General features: G+C 41.3%; 1 protein-coding gene across 7 annotated transcripts in view; it reads left to right on the forward strand.

The window, feature by feature from the left end:
* Positions 1-24,481, forward strand: part of dhx30 (DEAH (Asp-Glu-Ala-His) box helicase 30) — a 138,710-nt gene that overhangs the window by 17,056 nt on the left and 97,173 nt on the right. For all 7 annotated transcript variants that reach the window (XR_011352462.1, XR_011352463.1, XM_069922080.1 and 4 more), the window contains 5 exons: positions 143-295; positions 3,224-4,057; positions 18,959-19,034; positions 20,457-20,561; positions 22,199-22,374. Coding sequence is in view for 5 of the 7 variants with exons in the window: in XM_069922080.1 (XP_069778181.1) it covers positions 143-295; positions 3,224-4,057; positions 18,959-19,034; positions 20,457-20,561; positions 22,199-22,374 (1,344 nt within the window). In the remaining 2 variants the exon portion in view is untranslated. The remainder of the gene's footprint in view (positions 1-142; positions 296-3,223; positions 4,058-18,958; positions 19,035-20,456; positions 20,562-22,198; positions 22,375-24,481) is intronic.

Consider the following 24,481-nt stretch of genomic DNA (forward strand, 5'->3'; position numbering starts at 1 on the left):
AACCACAATTCTGTACAGTCTGTGGTAGCTGTGAACTTGTTATCCATTTGTCAAATTCACTTTTTCACAATGTTAAACACAAACTGAACAGAATGCTTTGGAATATCAGACAGAAGTTTATGTCTCTTTGTTTCCTTGGCAGGATTTGGGGTTGCTTAATCATAAAAACCATCCGCTGACACACGCCATGTACAATTTGACAGCAATAAAGGAGTTGAGTGAAAAGGAACGGAGACCGACCAGGATAGAAATCCCCAAAGATCTTCAGCAACGAATCCAGCAATATCTCGACCAAGTCAGTAAAAGCACAGTCTTCCTTAAATGACTATTTAATAAGCTAGCCTGCCATTTAAAAAAAAACCTTTGCAGAAATTTTGTTTAATCTCAGCCAGCTGTTTCTATATATTTAAAAATGTAACCAATAATACTTTTAAATTGTGGAATGTTTTTAAAAAGATGGATTGTTGACCTTGCAGCATTGAAATGTATTACAGGTACACAATCCTTTATCCGGGCATCTAAAATACAGACTCGCAGTGCGAGTCAGGCGGGCGAGGGGGTGGGGGGGGGGGGAACTGGCAGCGCGAGTCGGGTGGGCGAGAGGGGGGAGACTGGCAGCGTGAGTCAGGCGGGCGAGATGGGGGAGACCGGCAATGCAAGTCGGGCGGGCGAGGGTTGGGGGGGGAGGCTGGCAGCACGACTGGAAGGGTGGATACGGCAGCACAATTCGGGTAGGTTTAAATTTTGCTTTCCGAAATCTGGAAAAATCCAGAATTCAGAACACACTGTCCCCTAAGGGTTCTGGATAAAGGATTATGTACCTGTAGAAAACTTTAATTTGACCTGTAGAGCAGCATGGTTAGTGTAGCGGTTAACGCAACACTGTTTCATCACCAGATACTGGTATTTGAATGCAGCACTGTCTGTACATTCTCTCTGAGTCTGCATGGGTTTTTTCTGGGTGCTCCAGGTTTCCCACACAATTCAAAACATACAGGGGTTAATTGGGCGCCACAGGCTCGTGGGTTGAAAGGACCTGTTACTGTGCTGCATGTCTTTAAAGAAAAATTTGTTATGAAAGAATCACTGAGATGTAACCATTTCTGGCTGGAGGATTGATAACCATAAAGGTCTGGCAAAATTTAGACGTGAAGAGAAATGTTTATGCATGGTGTGTGCTTCACTCTGCTGGACCAGCGCGGTGGAAGCTGGGCACAAAGTATGATTCGAAAGGAAACTAAATATAAACAAAAGCTGGATAAAAAAATAATCAAGAGCTTCAAGTGCTGCAGAGGAATCAGATTATTGGATAGCTTTTCCAAATAAACTGCACAGATGCAATTAGCGAATAGTCTCTTGGGCAGTACATAAATTATTTTTCTTGCCATTTTCCTGTTATTAATGATGTTGAATTGCCTTTCTAGCAAGTTCTCAGCTGTCATGGTTGGTATGGTTAGCATAGGGGTTAGCGCAATGCTGTGACAGTGCCAACAATTGGGACCAGGGTTCAAATCCCACGCTGTCTGTGAGAAGAACCCCCTGTGTCTGCATGGGTTTTCCTCCCAATCTTCAAAGTGTACCAGGGTGTAGGTCATTTGAGTGTAGTTGGGCGGCATGGGCCTGTGGGCCTGTTACCATACTGCTTGTCTAAATTTAAATCATCGCCTCATATTCAAGTCTAGAGATGATTCTCTGCTGAAATTCTCATTTTTGGTAACGATAATAAAAAGAATATGCCAGAAAATCTCATCCGATTTCCAATCAAATCTTTTCAGATATGCTCCAACAAAATTTATTGAATCCTGGAGCAATAGTTTCATCTCCCTTCACTATTTCTGTAAGCGTAGATACACTGGAGCCAGTTCCTTTGCTCTTCTCATCTGGACCATCAGTGGAAAAAGAGGATACCTGCTGTAAAGTCCATTTGGGTGTTGAGTGAGATCTTTCTCTGTTTTCGTGCATTGTTGTAGGATATCTTGTATTTGTGGTTCTTGTGTTGGAGGAAAGATGCTCTTGAAAGTTGTAAAAAAAGTTTTGCTGCATTCGCATATGTTAATTTGGAATGCAGGAGCTGTTTGGTTGATCAGATCTTCATGACCCATATTTTGGTCTTATTGGTCACAGCTGGTGCCAATTTGCATTGTGTTCAGCATCATTATTTTGTTATGGCCCTGATCAGTTTTCATTATTAATTTAATAATTAAATTCCCAGTTTATATGGAGTTTTATCTTTATTGAACTGTCAATCAAATTAGTAGACTGAAGATTATTATACAAATTATGATCGAAGGTCAGCTGAACGTATTGTCAAAACTTGTCAACATTACTGGTAAAGACATTTTGTGAAGGAGTTGGTGTCTGGAAAGCTTTCCATCCTTTGTGAACAATAGGGAGATGATCCCAAATTGATGGCCAGAGTCCTGGAAGGATGTTTAATGTCTCCTTCGAAGCACTGGCAAGGAAGGAGCCTTGCTACTCCAACACCGAATCCACCAAAAGTTACTTAATGTCTGCTTGGCAAAATGTTTATTTCTCACTGACTACACAAAAGCATTGATAAATATTTATTTTAAATTAAACAAATCTGCTCATTGATTTCCATTCATCCAAAAGCAGTTTATTTAACAGACATAAAGCTGAAATTTGATGTTCATAAAATGTGCCTTAAGTCAAAAACACCTTGAAAGATGCTGGATTGGTTAATATCCTGCCGTCCAAACTCAGTATACATGTAGGTCTTGTACAGGTTTTGTTCCGTATTATTTTGTACTGATTTAGAGAGCTGTTTTGCTGTGCAAGTACCTCTGCTTATCACCACCTCAGGGTAAATGCTATCTTGCCACTGTCAGAACTAAAACCTTTGGTACTGAGGGCAAAGGGAAATGGAAATGGAAGTAACCTTTTTTTAAAAATCAAAATGGTGCAAGTGCAATGGTCTGAATGTGTTCCTGCGCTATATATTTTTTCAATTTCTAAACTCTTCTCAAAGAATGACTAACTGAGGATAATACCAGAGAGAATCTGGAAAAGAAAGGACAAGGATTGTACTGTACCATTCAGACACCAAAAGTTCATCCCATTTCTTTGAACCAAACTTTGGCTTTCCAGATTCAATCAATCAATTATTAATACTTTTTTTTGTTGACATCTTTACTATGTACTTGTCAATTAGAGGAAAGTATCTAACATGTTTATTCTTCCTTTTCCCCCATTTCTCCCTCAGTATGCAGTGGAGACAGTACCAGAACTCTGTGACTTTCAGCCCAAATCAATAGGTGCTGACCCAGAAATTGTGGATTCAACATCCAATATTGGTTTAATTAGTGATGCCATCACTGGAAATGCATACATTCCAATGTCACATGGAGAAATGGAGCGGATCAATCAGAAGTTGCTCTGGCTCTGGCAGAGATCCAGACCAGGGAAGATTAAAGGACTTCCTGTTGACTCTCACAAGGAAACAATAGTTTCTGCCATTGAGGAAAATCGGGTTGTGGTTATAGCTGGAGCAACGGGATGTGGAAAGACCACCAGGATTCCACAGTTCATATTGGAGAAATTCATAACTGACAACCGAGGAGCTCAGTGTAACATTCTAATAACTCAGCCCCGGCGGATCAGTGCTGTGTCAGTGGGGCAAAGGGTGGGCTACGAGATTGGACCAGACCTCAAGAAAAATGTGGGCTATCAGGTACGGCTACAAAGCATGTTGCCTCCGAGAGGAGGGGCATTACTATTCTGTACTGTTGGTGTCCTGCTTAAAAAAATTCAAGGGAATCCCTCACTGGAAGGTATCAGTCACGTAATCGTAGATGAAGTTCATGAGCGTGACGTCAACACCGACTTCCTTCTCATTTTGCTGAAGAATGTAATGGACGCAAACCCTGAATTGAAGGTCATCCTGATGAGTGCCACCAGCGACACTGAACGCATATCAGAGTACTATGGGAATTGCCCTGTCGTGAATGTTCCAGGGTTCATGTACCCGGTGAAGGATTATTACCTTGATGAAATCCTGCCAATGCTGGGAGAAAAAAAGACAATTCAACTTAATCAAGTAAGTGGTTAGAGTAAACAAGAAAACTTGCTTTGATGTACCTTGGTTCCTGCTTCCCAAATATTTTGCAGGCAATTGAAGTGATTTGTTTATTTATACATTTTTTTGGGGTGCCATTTGACTGGGAAAGGATAGAGGGTCAGGAAGGCAAGAAAAATCCCCTGCTTTTCACAGATTCCTTGGTGCAAATTGACATTCCGATTCTGCACAGAATGCGCTTCATTCCAAGAATAGGGCTGGATTTAGTCATTTTCAGTGATGAGAATGTTTTTTGACCCAGGCATGTCAGCACATGGTAAAGCTCTAATGTATGTTGACATTTTCATGTTTGAGAGAGGTAGTGAGGACATTGTCATTGCATTGAAGAACAATCATTTTTGTTAATAAATTTGAATGCAACACTAGTATCAGTAACAACATGCATGAAGCAAACCTGCTATCTCTGTGTGGTATGGCCTGTATTTGTCTACAGACACACAGCAATAAAATGTGTTCTTCCCTTCCCAAACAATTCTCGCCTTTCATCTCTCCTGTCCTTGTATCCATATCCAATTATTTGTTGGTCTGTACTCCTCCCCCTGCAGTTTCTCCCCTTCGACCCAGCCGCTTTATTCAGACACCTGCCTGCTTTTCACTTGGACCTTGAAGACTGGCTCAGGCCCAAAACATTTGTTGTATATCTTGACCTCCTGTGGGTATTTCGAGACTTGTTGAGTTCCTCCAGTATTTCTACATTTTTACTAAAATCACAGAGTCTGCAGACTTTCTTGTTTCACTTGAAATGCTGAGTGTTCCTTCCTACCTGACCTGAACCCCCTCTAGCTTCTCATTGTTTGAAGATGCAGCACAAGTTAAAACTCCAGGTCTTTTGCATTGTGCTATAAATGAAGATGGGAAATTAACCAGCCAATAGACAAGGATGTAGCATTCATAACAACTTGGATTACTCTTTTCTGGAATCCTTCATGAAAGGTACCTGGCATTATTCAATGAATTCACTCGGTCTGATCTTTTCCCACGATAATCCGATAGGCTCTGTTTTATTTCATATTTCAAACGTTTGAAGTATTTTGCTATGTGACTGCCAGTTAAAGATAGTAACCCAAAAAAAGCACAGGGAGTGGAGACACATTGCTGCTCTGCCGACGGCTCTGTACAGCCTTTCAACAGCTTGTTAAAGGAACTGATTGTTTTCTTAAATCCTGCAACCATGGAGGTCTGTACCCAAGACAGACAGCAGTGTACCACAAAGGGTTCCAGACTCCAGGGGAGCAATTGACGGGCGGAGGGCACCAGAAAAAGAAGGAGAAGTAATGGAGATGAGCCTACTGGGAAGGTGACAATGAGCGCAGACCAGCAAGGGGCTTAGCCCTGAAGGAACCACACAGGCTGCACGTGGTTGACAACTTGCAATTGAAGGACTCACACTGGCTGTGGACTGCTGGAGATTGGTTTCCATGAGCCAGGTTTCAGAACAGGTGCTGAGGGCAAGAAAGGGCTCCCAAAGGGGCCACTCAGGTTTGGACCTGAAGCTTAGGCTGTTTATGGTTTGAACAGGAGTCTGTGTGGAGGTTGAGGCTGCAGGAGCGATGGAGGTGAATCCATGGACATTCGGTGTCCCTGAAGGGTCACACTTTTCCTTCTCTTATTGTTAGGAGCGCCAGGCAATGCTCATGGCGACTTTGTTTGCCTTATGACAGACAAAAGTTGAATTAGATCATGTATATTACATTTTATTTTTACATATGATCCTAAAAGGATCCTTGAACATTGGTGGAAAAAAAACCAAATCAAAATACGCACATAAGCTGGAAGAAAGAAAATTAAAGAATTTGTTTAAAAATTAGAAGGGAATCAGAGGAAGTAAAAGTGAAGCAATGATAACAACGTGGACCTTGCGGGCGGAATAAATAGCCTATTTATTTGTTATATTATTATTTGTGATTCATTGTAACTGTCATGCAGGTAAACTTTTTCATTACTGCTGGAATACACTTTTGTCTGGAATATTGCCCAGATTCTTCATCCACAAAGAAGGACAGATCCAATCAGTTATCTCTCCCATCAAATTATTTTAAATGCAAAGTGATGAATGGTCTTATTGAAAGTGCTGTCAGGTGGGATTTAGTCATGATCTTATTCTTTCTATGGCAGAAGTAATACCCTTGAGATGTGGGAATTCTCAAAAAAAAACAGAAAACATTGGTAATATTCAGCAAATCAGTCTGAATCTGTGGAATGACAAACAGTTAATATTTCAGGGCAATAACTTATTGCAGCTGGGAAACGTTGTGGATAACAAGTTTTTAAGATGAAGAGAAAAGGGAGGATGGCAAGAGGAAAGGCTTGTGACAGGCATGAAAAAAAATCAGACAAAAGGTGTAACTAGAAGAAGCAGAGTTATTCTTTGAAAAATAATTTGATGCAAGAATTGAGAATTTAAAAAGTGCTGGAGATGTGCATTACATTCAACTGTTGAACTAAATGGTAATTCAGAAGGCTATTGTAATATGCCCAGTGGGGAGATAGGATGCTTATTTATGTGGACCTTGGAACATCAGAAATAGGAGTAGGGTTAGGCAATCTGGTTTGTCAAGCTTACTTCTCCATTTAAATAAGATCATGGCTGATCTGGCCATGGATCCATTTAACTGCTTTCTCTCTTAGCCCTCAATCCCCTCTTATGCAAAAAAATCTGTTTGTCTTCAATATATACTATTTGGGCAGAGAATTGCATGGAATCCTTACTCTGGAAAAAGCAGTTCCTTCTCATCTCTGTATTAAATCTTCTCTCTGAGTATTTCTAGTCTCTCCTACTAGTGGAAACAACTCTCCTTCCTCTATCTTATCACAAGATGATGGAGCACAAGTTGACCAATCGGCCCATCAAGTCTACTCCACCTTTCTATCGTGCTCCCACTCAGTCCCACTCTCTGGCTTCTCCCTGTAACCCTTGATGCCTTGACTAATCAAATACTTGTCAATCTCTGCCTTAAATATACCCAATGATCTCACTTTCACAGCCATGAGACTGTGTATTCATTATTCCATTCATAATTTTATGATTCCATAAGATCGCTACTCATTCTTTTGAATTGCAGTGAGTCTAGACCCAGGTGACTTAATCCCGCCTCAAAGACTAACACCCTAATCTTTGGAATCAACCTGATTAACCTCCTCTGCATCACCTTCAAACCTAGAACTGCATGCAATACTCCAGGTGCGTCCTTACCATAACTTCGCACAATTGCAGCAGATCTCCTTGCTCTTAAAATCAATCCCTCAAGCAATGAAGCCATTTGTCTTCTTGAATACCTGTTGCACCTGCAAACCATCCTTTGATTCATGCACAATCACTCCCAAGTTCCTCTTCATGCTGAAATCTGATCTTGTGCTTTCCCTTCCAAAGTGGATGACCTCACTTTCATCATTACTGTACTCCATCTGCCAGACCCTTGACCTATCTGTCTCTTTGCTGCCTCTCCTTATCCTTTGCCCAGTTTACTTTTCAACTCCAAAGGCAGATAAAAGAGTGGGAGTACTGAATAGAATTCCTATATTCCAATGGGAAATTATCTGTCTTGCACAGAATTGTGTGGGAAGTCCTCAACTGCAAAATTTAAACTTTCAAATTTTATAGGCTTCCAAAATGTAGGAGTCCTTACATAGGAACCTCCAGATGTAAAGGAATCTTTCAGCATGTGATGTGAGATCCATCCACCCCACTGCATTGCTCTACCAATGGCATCTTTGCTGTTATAGGTGAGGGCATTAGAATGTCCACCATTGCCAGATGCTTACATTATGAATGTAGTCTAAGCAGCTTTAAAATAAAATTGGCATCTAAATGCAGGGCACCACTGGTGTGAGTGAAAGGAGTGGGAAGGAGAGAGAGGAAGGAAGGAGGTAGAGGTACTGATCAAAATTTAAAGAGCAGTGTGTAACTTTTTAAAAAATCCAAGGTTTGTTGCAGGAAATTGGAGAAGTAAGAATCGAGCATTCACTGACTTGAGCCTCTCAACATTCCTCTAAATGCTGATCTTCAGCTGCGTTTACTCACTTTAATTCCGATTTATTCCTCCAGTCTCTTGTTGTTTGCTTGATAAAATAATCTTTCAACTTGGTTTTGAAAATGTAATTTAGTTGAAAATCTGTCAGTTTTCTGAGGATTTGATGGAGATAAATGGCATCCAATTTATTTGTTAACAAAGACAACATTTGCTGCCTTGTTTTGTTTTGCTGGTCTGATTGGAGCTACAGATGTAATCAGAGGTGAGCTGATCAGTAGGTAAGAGAAGAAAAATTGTTCAGGATTCCTGCTCCTGACTGCCATGCTAAAAGTTGAGGTGAAAGTAACAATGTATACTAATTCTGTGCTGTGTATTTCTTACCAATGGGGAGGAATTGAAAGCAACTTGCTTACTGGTGAGCTGTACTGACCTCTAATGGCTAACTGTCGCCACTGCATAGTATGCACAAGTATTTGAATACCTTGTACACCTTGGCCTTTCATGGTCAAATAGCTGATGGACTTCTGTCCAGCATATGAAGCAGGGCAATTAATTGAGTGAGGCACCAGAGAGCTGCTGATTCATTTTATCAGCACCTTCAGAATCCTTGAACTAAATTAGTGCTCTGTGGATGTGGATTTTGTGGTTGAGCCCAACTGTATTCGTTTGCAACTAGAGTTCAGGCTTGCATCAGACAAAATAAAGAAAACACAATTCCATATCTAAATAACATTCATGAATGAACTTAAATTAGTGTTCATAATGTTAATGCTCTGATAATATTGTGTAGTTAATATATATATTCCAGGGTTTCATAGAAAGTCTTAAAAATGATTGGATCAATCTAGTTTGTGTCTATTTGAATAAACTTGATTCGAGTGTCACTGAATATTGTCCCATAGCAGTTTCAAATGATCTTAATTCTTTTGTTTTATTCATTAGCCGCTAGATTAGGAAAGTATTGTATTATATAAAATATCTAGATTTTTAATTACAAAAATAAACTTTATTCACAAAAAAATATAAGAAGCAGCCAAAGCACTTTGCATTCTTAGTGTCGTTTAGTTGAAAAAACGGACTGATTCAATTGCCACTGGGTAATCCTGGGGAAATACACCCTTCCGTTGTTTATGAGGGACACAATTTGAGTCTGCAGATGTTACCACCTTTTTTATGAAGAAGCTAAAACTTAATAATTGTTCATTTGATTCTGTCGCTAACGCTGTCACCTGAATCAGAAGGTTAAAGTCCCTCCCTAGAATGTGCAAAAATAATGAGAGCAGTATTATTTTTAGAATAAAATAAAATTTGTAAAAATGGTATTTGAGAAATTCACTCACTGCCCAGGTGAATCTCTCTCCCTCCACCAAAACTAACAGCAACTGATTACTAACTTGAGAAGCAACAATGTAGAGCTGCTTTATAAGTTTTTCTGCAGTGTATTGCAATGGCATTTCCCATAGTTTTGGTCGTGAATATTTTTTAAACATTTGACAAATCACTTAAATTTTATCATGAAGCAGGATTCTTGTCCTGCAAATTTATCGACCAGCAATACAATAATCTTATGTTCAGCAATTTTAAGCTTTTGCTTGCTTATTTCTCTGGGTGACGGCCTGACTTAACCCCTTAAGAGATGCATGTTTGAGTTGTGCTGAGTTTCGATTGGAGAAGTTGACTAACACTGTAGCTAGCCTTAAGACTTTGAGTGTTGCTCACTGGAGGAATGGCTAGGCAGTTAAACTTTCAACATTTGAATATCATACTGATGACACTATCTAAATTTGTAGATAGAAATTGCAATTTGTTGCAGTTTGTTGGGATTCAACAAACTGTATCTTAGATGGAATCCCAAAAAAGAGATGAGTGGACAAACTGGTGCTCATTGGGACCTGCCATACTGTAATTCCCCTCTCTCTGGTGCTCACTGGGGCCTGCCATACTGTAATTCCCCTCTCCCTGGTGCCTCATTGGGACCTGCCATACTGTAATTCCCCTCTCCCTGGTGCTCATTGGGACCTGCCATACTGTAATTCCCCTCTCTCTGGTGCTCATTGGGACCTGCCATACTGTAATTCCCTCTCTCTGGTGCTCATTGGGACCTGCCATACTGTAATTCCCCTCTGGTGCTCATTGGGACCTGCCATACTGTTATTCACCTCTCTCTGGTGCTCATTGGGACCTGCCATACTGTAATTTCCCTCTCTCTGGTGCTCATTGGGACCTGCCATACTGTAATTTCCCTCTGGTGCTCATTGGGACCTGCCATACTGTAATTCCCCTCTCTCTGGTGCTCATTGGGACCTGCCATACTGTAATTCCCCTCTCTCTGGTGCTCATTGGGACCTGCCATACTGTAATTCCCCTCTATCTGGTGCTCATTGGGACCTGCCATACTGTAATTCCCCTCTCTCTGGTGCTCATTGGGACCTGCCATACTGTAATTCCCCTCTCTCTGGTGCTCAAAGGGACCTGCCATATTGTAATTCCCCTCTCTCTGGTGCTCATTGGGACCTGCCATATTGTAATTCCCCTCTCTCTGGTGCTCATTGGGACCTGTCATACTGTAATTCCCCTCTCCCTGGTGCTCATTGGGACCTGTCATACTGTAATTCCCCTCTCTCTGGTGCTCATTGGGACCTGTCATACTGTAATTCCCCTCTCTCTGGTGCTCATTGGGACCTGCCATACTGTAATTCCCCTCTCCCTGGTGCTCATTGGGACCTGCCATACTGTAATTCCCCTCTCCCTGGTGCTCATTGGGACCTGCCATACTGTAATTCCCCTCTCTCTGGTGCTCATTGGGACCTGCCATACTGTAATTCCCCTCTCTCTGGTGCTCATTGGGACCTGCCATACTGTAATTCCCCTCTCTCTGGTCCCTCATTGTCAGAAGTTTTGAGCATTGCATTTGCTGATTGTGTTTGCACTGAAAATCAATGACCAAGTGGCCCTCCAGCATGTGTGTTTTCAATGCCTTTCCAGGAAAATATTGAACTGGGTTTTACTGGATTTCTAATCAATAAGCTCCTTATCTGAATGTGAGGCGAATTTTATTGATTAGGAATCAAGTAAACTGAGTTAAAAAATTACAAGGAAGCAGAGTCTTTATCCACGGTGACCTCCTTAAGTTTAAGGTAGTATGATGCAGTTATATTGGACATATTGGCATAGCATCTACTGCACCTTTAATGATGCCAACAAAAAGGTGGTAACATGTTGCTCGTAATGAGCTCTCTCAAAAGCTTGTGGCTATATATTCATGTATTTAACGGAAGAAGGAATGGAGATTTTTCCCCATGTAAAAGATCTCGGAAGAAACCTGAAAATGAAATCTCAGGTTTTACTTCAGGCGAGTGAAAACATAAAATAAAAGCAGAATTTATGATAAACTATTACATCTATTGCAGACAGAGTGGAGGAGCTTCATTTGGTTAGTTTCTGGAATGAAGGGGATTTTTTTTTTTTTTCTTTGGCTTGGCTTCGCGGACGAAGATTTATGGAGAGGGTAAAAGTCCACGTCAGCTGCAGGCTCGTTTGTGGCTGACAAGTCCGATGCGGGACAGGCAGACGCGGTTGCAGGGGAAAATTGGTTGGTTGGGGTTGGGTGTTGGGTTTTTTCTCCTTTGTCTTTTGTCAGTGAGGTGGGCTCTGCGGTCTTCGTCAAAGGAGGTTGCTGCCTGCCGAACTGTGAAGCGTCAAGATGCACGGTTAGAGGCGATATCAGCCCACTGGCGGTGGTCAATGTGGCAGGCACCAAGAGATTTCTTTAGGCAGTCCTTGTACCTCTTTGGTGCACCTCTGACACGATGGCCAGTGGAGAGCTTGCCATATAACATGATCTTGGGAAGGCGATGGTCCTCCATTCTGGAGACGTGACCTACCCAGCGCAGTTGGATCTTCAACAGCGTGGATTCGATGCTGTCGGCCTTTGCCATCTCGAGTACTTCGATGTTAGGGATGAAGTCGCTCCAATGAATGTTGAGGATGGAGTGGAGACAACGCTGGTGGAAGCGTTGGTGATGCCGGTAGAGGACCCATGATTCGGAGCTGAACAGGAGTGTGGGTATGACAACGGCTCTGTATACGCTTATCTTTGTGAGGTTTTTCAGTTGGTTTTTCCAGACTCTTTTATGTAGTCTTCCAAAGGCGCTATTTGCCTTGGCGAGTCTGTTGTCTATCTCGTTGTCGATCCTTGCATCCGATGAAATGGTGCAGCCGAGATAGGTAAACTGGTTGACCGTTTTGAGTTTTGTGTCCCCGATGGAGATGTGGGGGGACTGGTAGTCACGGTGGGGAGCTGGCTGATGGAGGACCTCAGTTTTCTTCAGGCTGACTTCCAGGCCAAACATTTTGGCAGTTTCCGCAAAACAGGACGTCAAGCGCTGAAGAGCTGGCTCTGAATGGGCAACTAAAGCGGCATCGTCTGCAAAGAGTAGTTCACGGACAAGTTGCTCTTGTGTCTTGGTGTGAGCTTGCAGGCGCCTCAGATTGAAGAGACTGCCATCCGTGCGGTACTGGATGTAAACAGTGTCTTCATTGTTGAGGTACCGCACAGATGGCTGTCTCTTCAATGAAGGGGATTAGCACATGAGAAAAGGTCAGGCCTATACTCACTATGGCTTAGAAAAATAAAAACTTGTTTATTTTGATAAAATTGACCTAGTTTGTGCAGTGGGAAAGGATTTATTATTGACCTTGTTGAGAAGGAGGCAGTGATCATCATATTATTGAATTTTGCATTCAATTTGATTTAAGAGATGGACTAGTATTTTAAATTTAAAGAAAGGCCAAGTATGAGGGCATATCTGAAGTAAACTGGCTATGGTGAACTACTTTTATGCTATGATTGGTTTGCTGCCAGCTGGACAAGCCCTGCTGAAACCGATCCTACCCATATCCCTTTGCATTGCTCCCCATTCCACTCTGCCTTGATCAGTCAATGAGGTTGATGGCTGTTCCAGTCTATGGTTAATAAAAATCTGATAGTTTCACAACTTCAGGCTTTTTTGATTATTGATGGTGCATTAATTTTATTAACTATATGTTTCCAAAAAAAAAGCATGGAACAGTACCAGAAGCCTTAGAAGCTCAACATCGCCCCTTGATTGCCAGATGCCCCAAACACATTTGAACTCTAGCTAGGTTGTTTTGAAGACTTCCTGATGGTGGCCGTGGATGTTATCACCACAGATGGTATTACCATATCTGCAAACCGACTGAGATTACTCTTCTCGTGAGATCATTGCTGACGATCAACAATGCCAGTTTGTATCCAACAGCTATGGAAATCCTGAAGGCTCAGTATCGCAAGAAAGCCACCAGAAAGCAGCAACCCGGTGAATCAAGCGGCGAGGACCTGCAGGACCTCTGGAACCTATGTAGAATGTGCAACTGTAAGGCCATGACGGCCGCCCAGAATGCTGAGGATCTCATCTAGGATGCTTACATGGCTGGTATCCGCTCCAGGTACCTAAGACAGAGGCTTCTGGAGCAAAAGGTACTTGGATCTACAGAGGGTGGTTAAGCTGACAGAGACAGTGGAGGTGGCCCTCCAAAATTCAGATGATTATTCAACTGTCACTTGGTTGCCACAGGCGCCGCTATTCTGGGATGGGGGATCATACTGTGCTGTGAGCGACTGGTTGCCCGCATCGTTCCACTCCTAGGTGGTTGTAAAGAATAGGATGGCCATAGATTATAGCCAGACTGTTAACCAGTACATGCAGCTCAACACATACCCACCTTCCCACATATCTGTTATGGTCAACTAAATCGCACAATATTGGGTATTCTCCATGATTGACCTGAAGTCAGGATATCACCAGCTCCTGATCCGTCTGGAGGACTGCCAGAATACTGCATTCAAGGTGGATGGCTGCCTCTATTGCTTCCTCCGGTTCCCTTTTGGCGTCACCAACAGGATCTCCGTCTTCCAGCGGGAGGAGGACCACCATAATCTACAGGCCGCCTTCCCATAACTAGAAATCCAACCATCTGCGGCCACGACTTGCAAGGCCATGATGCAAATCTCTGGAAGTTCCTCTGGGCAGAAAAATGCCTGAATCTTAGTTATAACGAGACAAATGAGTGTTCTGGACAGCAAAACTAGCCATCCTTGGCTGCGTGGTCAAGAACAATGTCAATGGCCACAACCCTGACCGCATGCGTCTTTTGCTGGGGCTACCTCTCCCACATACCCTCAAAGCACTAAAGAGATGCCTTGGGTTCTTCTCAGATAACGCTCAATGGGTAATTTGCCCATTAATCAAAGCCACCACGTTTCCCCTGCTGATAGAGGCCCAAGCTTCATCAAAGACAACATCGCTAAGGCATCCATGAATGCCACAGATGAGTCCACACCATTCCAAGTGGAGAGAGATGCATCAGACTTTGCCCTGGCTGCTACACTCAACCAAGTGGATAGACCTGTCGGTATTTTCTCACATACCCTCCGTGGCCCTAAAATTTGCCACCCCTCCATCGAAAAGGAGTCCATGGCCATTGAGGTATTACCTTGCCGGAAAATGATTCACTCTCTTCACGAATCAGTGAGCGGTTGCATTCATGTTTAATAATAAGCAGAGGGTAAAAATCAAGATCCTCAGGTGGAGAATCGAACTGACAACTTACAACTATGATATCGTCTACTGGCCTAGCAGACTTAATGAGCCCCCAGATGCTCTATCACATGGGACCTGTGCCAGTGTCCAAATGGACAGACTGCAGACCCTCCATAATGACCTTCGTCACCACGGAGTAACTAGGTTTTTCCATTTTGTTAAAGCCCGGAGCCTACCATACTCTGTTGAGGAAGTCTGAACAACAACTAAAAACTACCAGGTCTGCCGAATGCAAACCAATTCTACTGACTGGACAAGGTGCACCTGATCGATGCTACCTGCCCCTTCGAGAGCCTAAGCATTGATTTCAAGGGGCCCCATCCCTCTCCAACTGGAATGTCTACTTCCTTATAATCATCGATGAAAAATCCCATTTCCCTTTCACCATCCCATGCCTGGACATGATCAGAGCCACAGTTATCAAGGCTCTCTGCAATATCTTCACTCTTTGGGTATCCCAGCTTCTTCCACAGCGACTGGGGGGACCTCATTCATGAGTGATGAGCTATGGCAGTACCTGCTGGCCAGGGGCATCACCACAAGCAGGACCACCAGCTAAAATCCTAGAACAAATAGGCAAGTAGAAAGGGAGAATGCCACAGTCTGGAAAACCATCCTCCTGGCACTGAGGTCATGGGGCCTCCCTGTCTCCTAATTGCAAGAAGTCCTCTCAGATGCACTCCACTCTGTCCAGTCACTTTTATGTACAGCCACTAACAACATGGCTCATGAACAGATTTTTGTCTTCCCTAGGAAGTTGTGTCAGGGATTATGCTGCCTGCCTGGCTTACCTCCCCAGGAGAGGTCCTGCTTTGGAAGCACACCAGGCAATCTAAGACCGATCCATTAGACGAGAGGCTCTGCCTCCTCCAGGCTAACCCCCAGTATGCCTACGTTATTTTCCCTGACTGGTGCGAGGATATGGTCTCGATCTGGGACCTGGCACCATCAGGTGTCCCTCCAGTCATCACTGACCACCAACAGACCCATCCCCCCACTGCTGCCTTAGGGGTCCCTGAGCCTGCGGCTGACCACTCTCCACCCCTGGCTGCTGTTGTCACCAATGATGCACCAGCACCACACTCCCTTACCCCTCGTGTGTTTATTCACCCCCCCCGACAAACTGTAACTGGTGATGACAGGCCAAACCCACAAGCTGCTCAGGATGCTATGGCAGCACTCCAACCATTACCATGTCATTTGCTGTGACAGAGGGGACCCCCTGACAAATTTGCTCTATGAAATTTATATATGTATATTTGTTTAATTTTTTTTTCTCACCCTGCAAATGGAGGTGTGAATGTGGAAAACTATGGCTGCAGCTGGCTGAATATGCTTCCCAAGACTGAGCCTACCAATAGCCCCTTGCATGCTCCCCATTCCACAATGAGATTGATGACTTTTCCAGTCTATAGTTAATAAAAGGCTATCAGTTTCACATCTTTAGTCTTTTGTGATTATTGATGGCGCATCACTGGCCAATTAGGTTAAGGGATCAGCCTGTCAGTACCATATAAAGGGAATCTTTCACAGTATCAAGCATTCTAATGAGAAAGTTCCAAGGGAGGACAACACTCTATCCTTTGTTAACTGCCAAAGGTTAAAGATGTTAAGACCTCTGCAATTATAAAAAATATTGGCAAGATCACATTTGGAGTATTGCATGTTTATTGGCCGCTATTTAAAGAATGATGTTCACGTGCTGGATGTAATTCAGAGAAGGTTTGCTGGACTGATAGGTGGAAAAGACAGGTAGTCTCATTGCATTGGGAAATGCTTAGAGTTGGTTGTATTCATGGGAACTTTGTCGTGTTAGAGGGGACAGGATTGAACCATTAGTTCCCGATGGATGTAGAGGGAATATTTCCTTTTGTGGGTGAATCTAGAATTAAGGGGAAGATGGGGCCATATTTATCTGAGAGAGTTCAAATTTATTATCATCTGGCTGTAGATCCCAGATGAAACTGCTTTTTTTTGGATAACAGTACACACATACACATAATAATCATATATACAGTGCCCTCCATAATGTTTGAGACACTTTTTTTCCTTTGCCACAGTTTTAAATTTGTAAGCAAGCAATTCATATGTGATTAAAGTACACATTCGATATTTTATTTAAGGTTATTTCCATACATTTTGTTTTAACCATGTAGAATTGACAGCACTTTTTCTATATAGTCCTTTCATTTCAGGGCACCATAATGTTTGGGACATTTGGCTTCACGGATGTTCTGAGGTAGATTGATAGCTTAGAAACTGAAAGGAGGTTTCCCCCTCAAACAGGGGGACATAGCTTCATAATGAGGGGAGCCTATTTAAACCAGAGATGAGATAGAATTTCTTCTGTGAATCTGGAATTCTCCACTCCAGAGAGCTGTGAAATCATTGAATATCTACAAAATGTGATTAACATATATTTTTGCATGGGAAAGCAGAAAAGTGTTGTTTAAGCCAAAATTGGATCCACATGGTCCTACTGAATGGTTTGTCAGGCTCAGTGGCCTTATTGGCCGCTTTTATGTTCTTGCTCGGCAGAAAGAGTAATAAAGTAACATGGGGTTAATATGGTTAGAAAATAAAACTTTGTTGCACAATTGAATATTTTTGTCTATTTTATAAGAGCAGTGAATAAAAATTTCACACCTGAACCAATGTTCAATATTATGTTGGAAAGTATAAAAGTACATTTTCATTGTTTAGTGGGGTAATTGGCAACCTCTGTGGTTTCCTCTTGTGAATGTCAGTAGCAATCTCAGTTTATAACAGGCAGAACTGTGCACTTTGATTTTTCAAAGGTCAGGCTCTAAAAGTTCAGTTAAATGCTGATAATTGTTCCTGTGGTGTTGGTGTGGTAAACAACATTGGTAAAATCTCAAGTTACCTTCAATCTCATCAATAGTGACTTCTGTCTCTCATCAAAATTTGTCTCCACTCGTATTGCAGCTAATCCCAGTAATCTTAAACCTTTCATTGTTAAACTCCACTTCAATGTGGAAATATTTAGCAGATTAGGTGGCAAGCATAGAAAGAGGAATGAAAGTAATGTTTCCAGTTAACAACCCTTCATCAGAACCAGGAAAGATGAAAACAACTTAATTTTAAAATGTCATGATGTTGAGGACAGAATAGATGGGGTTGGAGTTGGTATGGTAATAAATTGTTATGAAACCATCTGGTTGTTAGAATAATGAAGGTTTACCCAAATTAACCTAATTTGTCAATCAAATAGATAGCATTGTCAACCTCTTATTCCCTATTTATATCAGAACTGACCAATTTTGCACATTATCGCTCTGCAATCTTCATTCAGTTTATCTCTTTCCACTACCCCTGCCTCATCTGATGACTGTTTCCAACAACGTCACCCTGCATTTACAGCCTTTCCGTTTCCCTTTTGTATAATTTTTCCACATCTATTACTGCTCTGATCATTCTGTAAAGCCAATAGCTTCAGTAACAGGTAAAGATAAAAGGAATCGTGGCCAAAGATTTTCCCTTGGTCCTATCCATCCCTCCCCATTTTTTTTTTCTTTTTCCCAGATCTGACCTGCTGAATGCATTTATTTTTTATATTTCCGATATCCAGTACTTTTAGTTTTTTGATTCTCACCCATTTAATTTTCACCAGTCCTTCCATTTCCACTCCTGTTCTGTAATTACTCCTCGTGCCCCCAGATCTTCCAAGGTCCATCCTCAATGTACCAGTATGAGTTGTGATATTTTTCTCCATTCTCTAAATACCAGAGAGCCTCCTGGCAAAATTATCTTTGCACATTTTTTGATTACATGATACTGTTTTGATATAATGAATGACTTTGTCATTTTCAGCAGGTAACATATTGGAAATGAACTTCAGTCATAAATAGTATTGCTGTTTTCCTTCCAAACATTACTGAACCAGTTAATTAATAATCTGAATTATTAGTTCATACTTCTGAATAACAAATAAGTTGAGATACTACCTCTGCCATAGCCAGAATTCCCTTCTATGCTCAGGCAATCCATCTGAAAGTGATAGACACTGGAACTTCATTTGCTGTGGTGTCAGATCTAGGGTGCCCATCATGCCAGCATGTATTCCCTGCATAAACATCTCATAGAACACTGCGCATCATGCTACAGGAGATCATTAGAATTCTAAGATCTGTTATCCCCTGTTGGCTCAGTCAGTTCCTCAGTCCTTAAGTTCACATCACTATTTATTTATTTATCTCATGTTTGGTATCATCGTTATAATTACCTCTTTGTTTTATGATATCTAATAGGATGAGGAGGATCCTGTCCCTGACCTTGACCTGGTCACTGACACAATTATGTATATTGACACGCATGGTGAACCTGGTAAGAAAAAAAACTGTTTAATTATCACTGGGGTTAGTTTCTGAATGAAGATGAAGGCCTTTTTCTCTGATTTGGTTACTAACTTTATTGTTTGGAGCAGGAATCCCCCAGATGTTACTGAAAAAAATAATGAGACAATTGTTAATTCTGTCACCTTGAGCACAAATGTGATTATTCAAGTGTGTGATAAATGTAGGATGTCAGGAAGAAAATTATAATTTTGCACTTTTTCCACTGCTTGAGATTTCCTTCTGGATTTGTTGTGACCTAATTGACAGCTATAATTATCATTTCCATTTTCAGTACATAGTGGAATGACCATTGAAGTAATATGATAAGGGTTTAATCTCCTTCCATCCGGAAAATCCGGCCTTCTCTTACAGTGAAGTTCACCATAAGAATCTGTGATAGGATTCCATTTGAGTTTTAGTCAAGCAGTTGGTTGAATATAAAGTCATTTTCTGATGCACATTGTATGCAGTTTTACATTCTACAATTAGACAAATGGAGCATGCAACCAACTGCTTAGTTAAAACTCAAACTAAATCCTAGTAGCAATTACCTATACTCTCCCTACCCCCACCTTCTTTGTCAACTAGTTTTAGTCTCATTTACCATACCCAGTTCTTTTTTTTTTATTTTTTTTTTATTTTTTATTTTTATTTTTATTTTTCACACCATAAATCACATTAGCCATGATATACACTGTTTCTTTTTCACACATATACAGTGACTTTTTCTCCCCCCCCCTTTCCTCCCAAACCACCCCCCCACCCCCCCCTCTCATCCACTTTAGGTATACAATCTAGGTTGCATTAAGCCAGTCAGACAATGTTGTCATTCAACAAAATTACACCAGAAATTCTACTGAGTCCATTCTTTTCTTTCCTTCTCCTTCCATCAACTTAGGTAATGTTTGTCCCCGGTAGGTTTTCGCTATATTTAATGTAAGGCTCCTATACTTGTTCGAATATTTCAATATTATTTCTTATACCATACCCAGTTCTTATCACTATGTCATGCCCTTCATTTCTTATCCAGAGTAATTTTGAAGTTCAGCTGTATCGCCTTGTCATTGCGGTACAATTTAGTGGCCTGTGTGTGAACTATTTGTACCAAGCCAACATGCATTGGCAAAGAGCTCATCTGTGCGATAACCCAGATTAGGCTGTATCTTGAAAAATTGATTTATGCTGTAAAATTAGGCAGAACCTCTACAAATTGAGGTTGGAACCCCTGATTAAAAAGTTGACATGGTTGGGTTCATGCTATCAATGAATGTCCATGTGAATGTAGATGAGAAATGGTTGTTTTGTTTAAAGAGGAGAAATAAAGAAATCAATTAAAGAGGTGAATGCATGTGATGGAAACCAGACATGCATTAGGCTTTTAACTAACTCTCTCATGTATGTTTGATTTTAGGGGGAATTTTGTGTTTCTTGCCAGGATGGCAGGAGATCAGAGGTGTTCAACAGAGACTTGAAGCATGCTTTTCCACTAGAAAAGAAAACTGTATAATTTTGCCTGGTGAGTGGTTGAACAAATTCAAACGTGTCTTTGGAAAGCATGTGAATCTCCCTTAACTTACTCCTATATATTTTGAGGAAATGCTTTTTCTGAATTTGACAAAATCGTTCACTCTGAGCCACAGCACCATCAGTGATGGGAGTAGTGAATTTTAACTTGTTAAATATTGATAACCAAGCTTAGCCAATAACATGGTGACAAATTGGGAATCTTGTGCTTGACCACTGGAGATCGAAAGGCATTGAAAGGAGAATGCAGTGATGTTCTTTCTAGTTAACTGAACTCGCAGCTTTTAGTAAAGCAGCTTCCCAAGAAGAGTGGCTGCTCATACAGTCATGGAAGCTAGATAGTGTCTGTGAATCTGTCTGACTAAATGCCTGGGATAAACAGGTTGTTGCATGGATTGATAATTAAATTCAGCCAGGCCATGCAAGAATGAAATGAGTGTGTCAGCATTTGTCTTATCAATCACAAAATAAGGCTCCGTCACTGTGATTTTGCATAATCTTTACAAGTTAAATTGTTTCATGTCATCACCCACATGGGCAATCGGTCACACCTAGAAACAGAAGAACAGAGTGATAGGCTCTTGAGCCCACTGTGTGTGCAATGACCATGATACTAAATTAAACCCATCTCACTTGTCTGCATGTGGTCCATTTCCTTCAATTCCCCACCTATTCATGTCTGTTTAAAAGCTTCTACCATCTCTCCTCACAAACCATTCCAAGCACCTACACTTTTAAAAATAAATTGTCTGTCAAATGTCCTTTAAACATTCCCTCCTCTCACCTTAAACATGCTTTCAAGTATTTTTCATTTTAACTCTGGAGAAAAGCTCTGACTATAGACCTCTATCTGTTCTTCCCATGATTTTGAATGCTTCCACTGGCTCAGGTTTACGACTGATGCTCCAGAAAAAAATCTAAGGTTGACCTTGCAGCAAAATCCCTCCCATTCGGACAACCTTCTGGTGAACCTCCATGACCAGAACTATACACAAATCTCCAAAAGTTTTACACAGTTGCAATATGACTTCCCAACTCAATACCCAACAGATGAAGGCAGGTGTGTCACACTGCACCTTTACCATGCTCTTGCTTTGCCACTTTTAGAGAGCAATAGACTTATACCCCAAGATCTCTCTGTACATCAGCCCTCCTAAGGATCTTTCTATTTGACCTCCCAAAATTTAATACTTGTTTGGTTTAAACTCTGTCTGCCGTTTTTCTTCCAAATTTCCAGCTGATATTTGCTCTATATTGTGGTAATCTTCCTTGCTCTCCCCAGCACCACATATTTTCCACTTTTAGTGAAGAAAATCCTTTTTGACTTGTTTGCTTTTGTTATTAAGTTATTTCTGGCCTTGGATTTTAAATTTTGTAGAGGACAAAAGTGATCTTGATTTGAAATGTTTCACCACTCCATGGACTTTACCAAAAGATAAAGACCAAGATTATTGACGTTTCACTTTACTGTGGTTTTCTCAGAGTTGGGGTGCAAATTCCCAACTGACTTTGTCTACATAATACACATCACTGCACTTTAGAGCAATCATTATTACCCAAAGCACTTTAAAAAGTTTCAAAGAGATAAGCTGAGGTGTTTGAATAGTAGTTACTTTTTTTTCCTCATAGTTCACTCCAATATCCCTGTAACGGATCAACAAGAAATCTTCCAACAGCCACCTCCCGGAATGAGGAAGATAGTTCTGGCAACAAACATTGCAGAGACCTCAATAACTATTGATGATATTGTGCATGTTGTTGACACAGGGTGTCACAAAGAGCAGCGCTATGATTTGAGGACAAAGGTAACCTTGATTATAATTTCTTTGTACTGTTGTATATTCAATTTTCTTTATGGGTTTGTGTGCAAACCTAGAATTTTCTGGCTCTTTTAGAGATTTGCAGGAACAAACTAGTATTAGAGCCACCCAATCAAAATCAAGTGTTCAAAAGTTCCCTTCCTTGTCACATAACAATATATTAAAATGTCATATACAGGCAGTCCCCAGTTACGAACAAATTCCATTCCTAAATCTGTCTTTGTCAAATTTGTACGTAAGTCGGAAAAGGTGCATACGGTTCTTATTTAGTTTTTTTTTGCGTCAGTCACATGTTTATAGTATATTTAACTTTTTCATGTAAAAAAAGAAAAAAGATCACGATTAAAAGTTAACACTTACTCTTGTTCTATTGATGTCTTGCGTACCAGAAGGGGACTGCCTGTACATGATGTACTTCAATTTTTGTTTGGCTTGAGGCAAATAAGAGAGTCACCATGATCATTGCCGGGCGTCACCAACAAGAGGAGAAAGAGCAGCAAAAGGAAGTCCCTTCGGAGACGCTGAGTGCCTGTGGATTTGTCTCCAGTGCTTCTGCTGCCTCCGTAGCCACACAGATCCAATTTCAAACCATCAGCAACCCAAGCTCCAGATCCAAACCTCAGGAGGCCTTCAGCACCCAAGACCCTTAGGGAGCCCTTCTTCCCCTTAGCAACATCTCAAATCCTGGTTCCGATACCTGAATTAGCTTTCTGACAATTCTTCAGTCATGGGGAACAGGGGCTGCTTGAAAGCCATGTCAAGCTTTCTGTAGATTGTATTGTCAATGGATTAGGGGAGCCTTGGGATAAATCACAAAAACAGCAAAAGGGGTTTCCGTTTATGGCAATCTTAAAGTCCATCTAAGCATGGGATTAGATGCACTTTCCAAGATGCTGCGGGTAACGTATGCTATGGATTCCTTCTAAATTTTGATGACATTTATTTGTTTCACTTCAGAATGGTGATGCATTCTGAAGTGAAGCAAATGGTTCTGGAGCGAGGACATGGTTTTGGATCTCATGCCTTGGATCCAAATTATTGACTGTTTCTCTTTCTACTGATGCTTCCTGACTTGAGTTTTCCCAGTAGTTTTTTTTTCATTCAAAGAATCTAGACATCACTGGCATTTATTGGCTCCCAACTTGTTCGTTCTGATTCATATGGCCATATTGAAGCTTGTTATGGCTTTTCTGAACACAGCTGAGTATTGGCACATTGAAACCATTTATGATCTAGTTTGGTTCAGGAGACCAGGTTTTCTTCCTCATAGAACACATGAATCAGTTTGTAAAAGTCTAGGTTACAAGGTTCCTGTTCTTTGTTCCACATTTCTTTTACAAATTGATTTCAGATCTTGAATCCAGATTATTTATCCAGGCATCCGATTTCTACTTTGGTATTTTATCCTCAGTAGATAACTCTCAATATCAGCAAAACCAAGGAAATGATTGTGGGACTTCAGGAGAAAGTTAGGGGAACATGACCTGGTCCTCATCACAGTCTCAGTAGTGGAGAGGGTCAAGAACTTCAATTTTCTGGGTGTCAACATCTCCGAGGATCTATCCTGGAGCCTCCACATTGATGCAATCAGAAATAAGGCTTGAAAACGGCTATACTTTGTGAGGTGTCTGGGGAGATTCGTTATGTCACCAAAGACTCTAAATTTATACAGGTGTACAGTGGAGAGCATTCTGGCTGGTTGCATCACTGCCTGGTGTGGAGGTGCCTCATCTCAGGACAAAAATAAACTCCAGAGGGTTGTTACCTGGCGTGCGACATCACAGGCACCAGACTTCATTCCCATTTAACGAATAACCTGCCTTTTTGTTACGTGCTCCCAAATGGATAACGTCACTTTTTGCCCACACGAGTATGCACTTTGGGTATATTGTAGCTTACAGTAATGACTATGGCAGTGGTTCTCAACCTTTTCTGTCCTAGGCCCCACTTTAATTTAAAAAAAAATGTATACCCCACCATTAGCAGAACAAAGTTATATATTCAAAAGAAGTTCTAATTAAATCATTTTACTGTAAGTGTATTTCAGTGCAATGAAGGCCGGGAATACACTGGAACACATTTTATATTCAAC

The sequence above is a fragment of the Narcine bancroftii genome, chromosome 2 (assembly GCF_036971445.1).
Source record: "Narcine bancroftii isolate sNarBan1 chromosome 2, sNarBan1.hap1, whole genome shotgun sequence".
Classification (NCBI taxonomy): domain Eukaryota; kingdom Metazoa; phylum Chordata; class Chondrichthyes; order Torpediniformes; family Narcinidae; genus Narcine; species Narcine bancroftii.